Here is a 10,253-nt window from a genome sequence, read left to right on the forward strand (position 1 = left end):
GAAGCACGGCTGCAGGTGTCTGTCTTCCCTATCTCTGCCTCCCTTCTCAATTTCTATCTCTATCTAATTACACACACACACATAATTAAGGGCAGTGGTAGGTAGATAGCACAATGGTTATGCAAAGAGACTTACTCAATCTCCAGCACAACCATAAATCAGAGCTGATTAGTGTTCTTGTAAAAAAAGGAAAAAAGAAAAAAAAAAGGGTGCGGTAGATAGCAAAATGCTTATGCAAAAGACTCTCTTACCTGAGGCTCCAAGGTCTCAGGTTCAATCCCCCTCTCCCTCACCATCAGTTGTAGCTGAAGAATGCTCTGTTAAAAAAGGGGGGGCGGGGTTGGGCAGTAGTAGTTGGAGCTCCTGGCTCCCCTCCTGCAGGGGAGTCACTTCACAGGCAGTGAAGCAGGTCTGCATGTGTTTATCTTTCTCTCTCCCCTCTGTCTTCCCCTCCTCTATTTCTGTCCTATCCAACAATGATGACATCAATAACAACAACAATAACTACAACAATAATAGAAAATAGGGGCAACAAAAGGGAAAATAAATATTAAAATATATTTTGGGGAGAACAGCATAATGTTTATGCAAACAGACTCATCCCTGGGGCTCTGAGGTCCCAAATTCAACCCCCTGCACCACCATAAACCAGAGTTGAGCAGTGCTCTCATAATAAGATTAAACAAGTCATATCCCCTCACACCACCATAATCTAGATCATAATCTAATCTGATCAGTGGTATGGTAAACACACACACACACACACGAACTAGCAAAAAAAAAAAAGGTATAATTGATAAAATTATAGTAATTCTACAGCCATATCTGTAAACAGTTTGGAGTTGAATGAGAAAGTTAACCTGCAATTGATGATTACAGGCTAATTAATTAGTTAAGGTGTTGGAGAGAAAAGTTAATCAGAAAAGGATCAGCTTATGGAAGTTCAGAGCTGAGAACAACAAAAAGAACTAATACGATTGTTTTTACCAGCACACTGCTCAACTCTAATTTATGCTGGTGCTACAGAATGAACCCGGCATCTCTGCGACTTCAGGCAATGCAAATCTTGTGCTTTGTCACATTGAGGGAGCTCCCTAGTTCAGCCTCATTTGACACTGCTCTAAATTCCTGACACTATGTCCTTTAGTGCCAGTTCTAAGGAGACCAGGAAATGAGAGCTATTCACGGGTTCCACAGAGACACGTGCCTCATTGTAGTTTGGGAGTACAGAGGCAACAAATCCAGTGTTCTGTTCTGGTGCAATAAACAAGTCGGGACGGGGGCCTCAACTGGCAGGCCCTTGGACATGTACCCCTGAGGCTCTGGTTTAGACTCCTAGCACAACCACCTGATGCTCTGACACATGTAATACATAAATCTTTCAAATACATAAAAAAAAAAATCAGCACATTATACTTATGTCAATGTTGAATGCAGAGAAGGGGGCTTTTCATAAACAAGGCATTTCAACAAACAGTAAAAACTGTAGGAACTGCATTTTTAGCCACAGGATTCAACTTCTGGCTGGCGGGGTGGGGGTGGTTCCTTTGATAGGTCAAGGCCCTCATCTGTGACCGCAGGGGGCAGAGAACTCGGGGTCCATGTCAGGAAGACGTCCAGGAGATTGTGAATTTGGAGTCCAAGCCCTAGGCCTCACGTCAAGGTCCCTGGGCTGGAGAAAAGGCCGCAGCCAGCGAGCTAAGCTTCCGGGACACCAGACAGAATAACACTATCCGGTCCCTTTAAAAATGGCGGCCCCCTGCAAGCTGCGCGAGGCGGAAGGGGCGGGCACGAGGCGAGCCCCGCCTCCTACGGCAAGCGGGAGGAGCAAGATGGCGGCGTCGGAGAGCGGCAGCGGCGGCATAGAAGCGGACCGGGAGCTAGAGGAGCTTCTGGAAAGTAAGAGGGGGACAGAGCGACGGGGTCGCGGGCCTCCCGGGACAGAGGGTGGGGTGCGGCGGCGGGACAAAGGGTTCAAGGTGCAGGTGGCTCCCTTGGAAGGGCGAGAACCCCGGAGAACTGCGGCTTCGGCTCGGCAGCCACCCCGACCCCAGGGCGCTCCCGGGAGCCGCCCCCGGACCTGACTTGACAGGTTCTCCCCGGTGGCAAAAGCTTCAGGCGAACCCCTACTGCCTTTTCTCCGCTCCCCGTTCACCCCGTGATCAGAGCTCAGCCGACCCCCCCACTCGCTCTTCTAAAATATCGAGGAGGAGACAGCTTCAGGGCAAGACGGACTGTTCTCCAGAAAGGGGCGGGGGAGGACTGCGGGTGCTTTTCTTAGTCCCTGCCTCCACACTGCTGGCGCCCTCCCCCGCGCCTGGCAGGCAGGTGGTGGCCACAAAGGTCTGTCTGTGCAGAGGTGAATATTCCTGTCCAGTCCACGATGAACAGGGAAAGTGAGGAGTGCTGGGTGAACTGGCAACGGTTTTGGGCAGGGGACGCCAGTGGGAGCCCTGGGAGGGCCTCTGGGAAAAGAACCTGCAGTGCTTGGGGCAGTCTTGTTTTTTGTGCCGCTCCCTGCATCATGGGAAGCTGGTGGGCCTGCTAATAGCGTCTGCTTTCTTCCAGATGTATTCCCTTGAGAACTGCAAAGTGGGTTCAGAGGCCTAAGACCACCTATGCTTCTTACCCCCACTGGAGATTTGCGTGGAATTCAAGGAGGTCATTAGACTGTGGCCAGGAAAGCTCTGTGTAACTGGAGATTGTCTTTGCAGGGCTCTTTATAATTCTAGACACTGATTCCACTTTGGGGGGGCAGTCCCTGCTCCTTGTTGGGTACAGTAAGGCAGATGACACAGTGGGACATAGAAGGCTAAGTGTGGGGCAGGAGGAGAAGGAAACTTACAGAATGAGGAAAACTGTGGTCCGGAAGGTGGCTCAGTGGATAAAACATTGGACTCTCAAGCATGAGGTCCTGAGTTTGATCCCCAGCAGCACATGTACCAGAGTGATGTCTGGTTCTTTCTCTCTCTCCTCTCATCTTTGTCATTAATAAATAAAATCTTTTTTAAAATGAGGAAAACTGTAGAATAGTTGGTTCTCTTACTGCGTTGCCTAGAAACCTCCGTTTTTCATGCTTATCCATCTCCAACACACACCGTATCTCTTGTTTCTTAAGGTGCTCTTGATGATTTCGATAAGGCCAAACCCTCCCCAGCACCCCCTCCTACCACCACAGCCCCTGATGCTTCGGGGCCCCAGAAGAAATCACCAGGAGACACTGCCAAAGTATAACACACTCACTGAAGGGAGGGGGAGGGGATGGGCACATAGTTTTGAGCAGAGGTGGAGCAGGCCCCTGTGGGCCAGAGGGGAACTGGGGGAGGGCACCTTGGCCTCACACTGCTGAGTGCTCTTGTGAAGCAGGGATTAAAGGTTAAGTGGAGGGAGGGGGAAGTGGGAGAATTTTCCTTGGGGAAATAATCAGGCTTCAAGTGCTGCATTGGGAGTACCACCCCTACCCTCTCTCAGTGGCCCCATCCCTTTCTTCTAGTCCTGAGAGTTCCTTAGAGTGCCCAGAAGAGTTGGGAGGAGAGAGAGTGCTCCATTTCCAGTGCCTCTGCTGGTGCTTCTGCCAGATGCACTGGGCTACCAAGGAAGATGCATTTGGCTGCTCCTTCCTTGCAGGATGCCCTGTTTGCCTCCCAAGAGAAGTTCTTCAAGGAACTCTTCGACAGCGAGTTGGCTTCCCAAGCCACAGCTGAGTTCGAGAAGGCTATGAAGGAGCTGGCTGAAGAAGAGCCCCATCTGGTGGAGCAGTTCCAGAAGCTTTCTGAGGCAGCAGGGAGAGTGGGTGAGGAGCTGACCACCAGGAATGTGTAGTCAAACCTTTTGAGTATTGTGACTTAAGATACCCAAATCTGGGGCAGGGGTAGATAGCATAATGGTTATGCAAAGAAAATCTCATGCCTAAGGTTTTGAAGTCTCAGGTTCGATCCCCCAGAACCACCATAATCTAGAGCTAATCAGACAAACAAAAAACCCCAGTTCTTTAGAAAGTTGGCAGCAGTCGTGATGTTCCCTGTGCTGGGGGGTTGGTGTGGGGCAAAGGGATGGCAAGAAACTAGAAATGAAAGAAACTAGACCATGCCAAGATGTGGCATGGTAGTGATTCAATGGTAACTATTCCCTGTCCATGATGGAGCTGGGTCAGTCTAATTGAGCCACAGGTTAAACTCTTCAGTAAATTTAGCTCCTTTGATCTCTCCTAGGCAGTGACACGACCTCCCAACAAGAATTCACTTCCTGCCTAAAGGAGACTCTGAGTGGCCTAGCCAAAAATGCCACCGACCTTCAGGTGAGGGGGAGAGGTAGGGACCACATGGTGCTGCTTCCAGACAGTTCCTTGGCTGAGTCTCCAAGGATAGACCCTTGAGAACCTTTCCTGGACTGTTTCTGCCTCTGTTTTGCTTAGGCCAGTTTAGATGCTACTTTCATGCCTGAGATAGGGACAAGTATCCCAAGATGCAATAATGTTGCTCAGTTCTCTGCTTTTCTTTCTAGAACTCAGGCATGTCCGAGGAAGAGCTGACCAAGGCCATGGAAGGGCTGGGAATAGACGAGGGTGAGGGTGATGGGAACATCTTACCCATCATGCAGAGCATCATGCAGAACCTGCTATCCAAGGACGTGCTCTACCCCTCACTGAAGGAGATCACAGACAAGGTGTGTGCCCTCCAGTCTATTCTCCCTCACTCCATGCCTCTACTCTTGGGGGCTGCTCTGTCTCCTTGGAGTCAGAAAAGCAGTACAAGCCCCTATATTTTCCCCCTCTGCTTCTTTGTTTGGAGCCTGGAGAGTTGGAGGAAGTGGTATCTCTTAGAAGAATGAAGTAGCCCTAGTCAGGATCTCAAAGGTAGAAAAGGGAGGCCCTTCAACTCTGTAGTCACCCTGTCATTATCAACAGCATCTTTTTTGCATTTCTCCCTCATTCACTTTTGTGAAAGGGTATACAGAGAACATACTGGGCTAATGCTGTTGACAGCTTAAGAGGCACTGAAATGACTGTAGTTTTACTGGAGAGAGAAAATTCAGAACAGGCACTTTTCAGTGGCTACAGCACCGTGGGCGGTGGTACATGGTATGCACGCCAGTGGGCCAGGGCTGTGAAACAGATTTTACAAGCTGAGAATGCTGTTTACATCTGTAAAGCCTATGAACATGAAACAAACAAGAAAGAACACGTGACAGACCGTATGTGGCTCTCCCCAAATCTCTGGCTGGAAGTGCTGATTGACACTGCTAAGAGTCAGACTGCTGCTCAAACTGAACTCACCTGCTCAGCTCTTCCTACTCCTTGCTCATGGTCTTTTCTCTCCTCAGTACCCTGAATGGTTACAAAGTCATCAAGAGTCTCTCCCTGCAGAGCAGTTTGAAAAGTTTCAGGAACAGCACAGCGTCATGGGCAAGATCTGTGAACAGTTTGAGGCAGAGACCCCTGGCGACAGCGAGGCCACCCAAAAGGCGCGTTTCGAGACGGTGCTGGATCTCATGCAGCAGGTCAGGCAGGCTTCCTTGCCATCCGCCGGGCATAGGCTCTCTCTTGACGTGTCACATAAACAAAGTATCTAGGAAGGCTGTCTGCCCCACGGAAAAGCAAGCGTGGTCCCAGGAAAAAGAAGATTCCTGGCTCAGAGTCTTCTTTGGGGCTGCAAAGTGGTTGTCTGGGACTTTCTGTATCTTAGTATCTTCTTCCTTTTTCAGTTACAGGATTTAGGCCATCCTCCAAAAGAGCTGGCTGGGGAGATGGTGAGTATTATCTCTCATAGACTTTGATCTGAAGGTCCAGAATTCTGGGACCTTTATTAGATCGACTGCCAGGGATGAGTTTTTGTAAGCCCTGGCTTGAAATGGGAACAACCCCATGTGACTGCCTTTCTCTTTTCTCTAGCCTCCTGGCCTCAACTTTGACCTGGATGCCCTCAATCTGTCAGGCCCACCAGGCGCCAATGGCGAGCAGTGTGTGGTCATGTGAAGCACCACAGCTCTCCTCCCTGCTGCGCAGCTCTGGAAGTCCTCTGGAGGCAGGATGTCGTCTGAGCAGTAGCCTACCTCTGCTCTCTGTTGTCCCACCCATGGTTGTGCCATACCAGCTGGGGCTTATGTCTTCCTTGGAATAAGGCCCATTCTGAAGGCCGTTTCCATGGTTTGCTACTGGCAAAGGCCCATTGCCTGTTGGGGGTTGGAGGAGGTAACCTTCTTCCCTCTCCTCAAATGTTCCAGATACAACCACACTGATGTCCACCTTGCACCCTGGGTCTTTGTGCCTTGTCTCTCCCCACTCTCTTGGACCTAGGGAGCAAGGAAAGAGTCATGGGACTGGAGTTCCTTTGGAAAAAGCTTTGGGGGAGTGTATCCAAGTAGGGGTTGGGGTGGAAAATTGGCCCAGGCTAGTGCTGGAGGTCAGTCATCTTCCGTCTTCAGAGAGACCCTTCTGAGCTGTTAGAAGGGAGGCAGCGGGCCTTTTGCCTCTATCCCAGCAGGGCTGAGAGAGGCTGTTCTCAAGTTCTGAGCCTGCAGTAGTTGTGTGAACTGGGGCTCCAACCATGACCTTGCTCTGCCCCAGCCTCTCTTATCTCTTCTTTTTCTAAATACTGTTTTTTTTCTCCCCTTCCCCCCATTCCACTACCCTCCCTGGCAGACACAGGATCACAGTATCAGGTCTAGGAGATGAAGGTCTGTTCTTCCTCAGGTACATGGGCCTTTGGAAGATATCTGATTCTGTCCCCTGATTCAGGGGGTTCTTAGGGAAGCGGTTAGGGCCCAGCCTGGTCTGTTATCCTAAGTAATTAATAAATGTTCTGAGTGGGACTGTGGCTGTCTTATCATCCAGGTTTCCTCTAATGCCCTTCAGCTTCTGTGGCTGCAGTGTGGGTTCTTTCTGTAGGCTGTTCCATATTGGAGTCTCCCCCTCTCCAACTCAGTCTGCAGCAGTGTGGGCAGAGGATCCAGCAGCCCTTTTTCCTTGTCTAGTTCGAGTGTCCTGGCTTGGGAAGCCCTTGATTGGCATTTAACATGTGATATCATTAATGTTTATGTTAGTAATATATCATTTAACTTTATGTTGTGAAACTTTTGAGTTTACTTCTTTGTGCTCACTGTGCCCTTTTCTGAAGGAGCCAGGGGGGTCTTAGCTGCCATATGCTGTAGCCATTCTGCCCAGACCACCTGCTACCCTCGCTCAGCCACAGAAAGCAACCTCCCGGGCCAGGCGGTGGTGCACCTGATTAAGCGCACACATTAGAGTGTGCAAGAGATGCATCTGATTGAGTGCACATGTTACAATGCACAAGGACTTGGTTTCAAGGGTCCCTCCTCCCCATCTGCAGGGGGAAAGTTTCATGAGTGGTAAAGAAGTCCTGCAGGTGTATCTTTTTTCCTCTCACATCCCGCTTCCTCTCAATTTGTGGTTGTCTCTATCAAATAAATAAAGATAATAAAAAAAAATGGCATCATAGAGTGTGCAGGGACCCAGGTTCAAGCCCCTCGTCCCAACCTGCAGGGGGAAAAAGCTTCACAAGTTGTGAAGCAGGGCTGCAGATGACTCTCTTGTCTCACTCCCTCTCTAATTCCTCCTTCCCTCTCAATTTCTGTCTATCAAATATATAAAGATAATAAACATTAGGGGGCTGGGTGGTGGCGCACCTGGTTGAGCGCACATGTTACAGTGCTCAAGGACCTAGGTTCGAGCCCCCAGTCCTCACCTGCAGGGGGAAAACTTTGCAAGTGGTGAAGCAGTGTAGCAGGTGTCTCTCTGTCTCTCACCCTCTCTATCCCTCCTTTTCCTCTCTGATTTCTGTCTCTATCCAATAAATAAAATAAACAAACAAAAGAAAGCAGCCTCCCAAGCGAATTCATATTCATCACTAAGTCCCACCCAGTCATCACCGGTTCCACTGAATCCCAGCATAGCATGATCCTCTGGATGGAAACTTCACCCATTTCAGCCTCACATTCTGTAGTTCTGGCAAGGCAGGAGATGCTCTTGAGGCTAGGGGCTGAGTCTGAACTCTTCAAGAGGCAAGAGAAGGGCATACAGACACATACCTCAAATGGCTAAAATTCTTGTAGCTTCATCCCAAAACTGGACAAGAATAGAGACCACGAGGGACAGGTAGAAAATGTACACAAGGGAGCCAGGTGGTAGCTTAGTGGCTTAAGCGCACATGGCACAAAGCACCAGGACTAGTGCAAAGATTCTGTTTTGAGCCCGGCTCCCCACCTGCAGGGGGGTCGCTTCACAGGCGGTGAAGCAGGTCTCTGGGTGTCTTATCTTTCCCTCCTCTCTCGATTTCTCTCTGTCCAATCCAACAATAGTAATAACAATAATAACGATAACAAGGGCAACAAAAAGGATAAATAGCCTTCAGGAGCAGTGGATTTGTAGTGTAGGCACCAAGCCCCAGCAATAACCCTAGAGGCAAAATTAACACCTACTCAAGAGCCACTGCTTGGGGGCCAGGCGGTGGTAATACACCCGGTTAAGCATACATGGGGTGAAGCGCAGGGACCAGCGAAAGGATCCCAGTTAGAGCCCACCTGCAGGAGGGTTGCTTCACAAGCAGTGAAGCAGGTCTGCAGGTGTATTATCGTTCTCTCCCCCTCTGTCTTCCCCTCCTCTCTCTCTCTGTCCTATCCAACAGACAGCAGTAACAAGTGGAAAAAATGGCCTCCAGGAGCAGTGTATTCATAGTGCAGGCACCAGCCCCAGGGATAACCCTGGAGGCAAAAAAAAAAAAGAAAAGCCACTGCCTGCCACCCTGCAGTTTGCTTTGAAGGCTTCTCACTTATGCTGAATCCAAGTCCTCATGGGTGGGGTACAAGTGCCTTCATCCACTTGCATTTTTTTATATTTATTTATTCCCTTTTTTTTGTTGCCCTTGTTTTATTGTTGCAGTTATCATTGTTGTTATTGATGTCATTGTCATTGGATAGGACAGAGAGAAATGGAGAGAGGAGGGGAAGACGGGGGGGGGGGGGGGAGGAGAGAAAGAGATACCTGCAGACCAGCTTCACCACCTGTGAAGCAACTCCCCTGCAGGTGGGGAGCTGGGGGCTTGAACCAGGATCCTTGTGCTTTGCGCCACATGCACTTAACCCACTGCGCTACTGCCCGACTCCCCACCCACTTGAATTTTGTCCCCAAGCTACTCGTCCATTTTTATTTAACCTTGGGTTACTCTCTGCTCCGTAAATACTGTTTGGATTATTCTAGGAGGATGGAATTGTCCTCAGTTTGTGGACTAAACGATCAGGCTTTTGTTTTACAAATATCTTGCCCTCAGTACATTAATGTGTGTCCCACCCAATGCCCCCCACTACCACATAAATCTGACATCACCCAAAACAGCCAGATCCTACCCAGTGCTTGAAGTTTATAGCAATGTCAAAATTCTGAAGGGTTTCTAATTTTTTCTTTTCTTGTTGCTCTTTTTATTTTATCACTATTATCATTTACTATTGTTTATTGTTATTATTTTTTTGCAGAGTACTGCTCAGCTCTGGCTTATGGTGATACTAGGGATTGAACCTGGGACCTTGGAGCCTCAGGAAGTAAAACTGCATGACCATTGTGATCTCTCCCCTCCACCCCCTTTTTTATTTCTTTTCTTTTTTTAAGTTTTTTAAAAAATATTTATTTTCCCTTTTGTTGCCCTTGTTGTTTTATTGTAGTTGTTATTATCGTTGTTATTGATGTTGTCGTTGGATAGGACAGAGAGAAATGGAGAGAGGAGGGGAAGACAGAAGGGGAGAGAAAGATAGACACCTGCAGACCTGCTTCACCGCCTGCGAAGTGACTCCCCTGCAGGTGGGAAGCTGGGGGATCAAACTGGGATCCTTACTCCGGTCCTTGCACTTTGTGCCACATGTGCTTAATGTGCTGCACTACCACCCGACTCTTTTTTTCTTTTTCTTTTTTTTTTTTTAACCAGAACACTGTTCAGTTCTGGCTTATGGTGGTGCAGGGGATTGAACCTGAGACTTTGGAGCCAGCCTCAGGCATGAGAGTCACTTTGCATAATCATTAAGTTATCTACCCCCGCCTTTCTTTCTCTCTTTCTCTCTCTCTTCCTTCCTCCCTTCCTTCCTTTCTTTCTCGAGAGAGAGGCCAGAGTATCACTCTAGTATATGAGCTGGGAGTTGAACTTAGGAATTCATGCTGTACTGCTCCCAGGATTTCCCAGTGGAATCCTTTTTAAAATCCTTTTAGATAGATGAAAGACACAAGACATCACAAACACCACTGCATCTCA

At 48.9% G+C, this 10,253-nt stretch overlaps 1 protein-coding gene across 2 annotated transcripts; it reads left to right on the forward strand.

Moving 5' to 3' along the window:
* Positions 1 to 1,761: 1,761 nt before the first annotated feature.
* PEX19 (peroxisomal biogenesis factor 19) lies at positions 1,762 to 7,061 on the forward strand. Of its 2 annotated transcripts, XM_016191490.2 has the most exons (9): positions 1,849 to 1,899; positions 2,569 to 2,661; positions 3,119 to 3,228; positions 3,628 to 3,793; positions 4,212 to 4,297; positions 4,504 to 4,665; positions 5,323 to 5,499; positions 5,704 to 5,748; positions 5,891 to 7,061. In XM_016191490.2, exons 2-9 carry the CDS (start codon positions 2,619 to 2,621, stop codon positions 5,972 to 5,974), a joined length of 873 nt encoding a protein of 290 aa, XP_016046976.2. In that variant the 5' UTR covers positions 1,849 to 1,899; positions 2,569 to 2,618; the 3' UTR covers positions 5,975 to 7,061. The 2 variants fall into 2 exon arrangements, with proteins under 2 accessions (XP_007530629.2, XP_016046976.2); XM_007530567.3 differs by lacking the exon at positions 2,569 to 2,661 and having other exon boundaries at positions 1,762 to 1,899.
* Positions 7,062 to 10,253: the final 3,192 nt, after the last annotated feature.

The sequence above is a fragment of the Erinaceus europaeus genome, chromosome 9 (genome assembly GCF_950295315.1).
Source record: "Erinaceus europaeus chromosome 9, mEriEur2.1, whole genome shotgun sequence".
In the NCBI taxonomy this organism is placed as follows: domain Eukaryota; kingdom Metazoa; phylum Chordata; class Mammalia; order Eulipotyphla; family Erinaceidae; genus Erinaceus; species Erinaceus europaeus.

What these genes read in the sequence shown, in the direction of transcription:
- PEX19 (XM_007530567.3), top strand. Translation starts at nt 1,833, where the DNA reads ATGGCGGCGTCGGAGAGCGGCAGCGGCGGCATAGAAGCGGACCGGGAG. An exon ending in TGAGGCAGCAGGGAGAGTGG is followed by an intron (nt 3,794 to 4,211) that starts GTGAGGAGCTGA and finishes GATCTCTCCTAG; the next exon opens with GCAGTGACACGACCTCCCAA. An exon ending in AAAATGCCACCGACCTTCAG is followed by an intron (nt 4,298 to 4,503) that starts GTGAGGGGGAGA and finishes TTTTCTTTCTAG; the next exon opens with AACTCAGGCATGTCCGAGGA.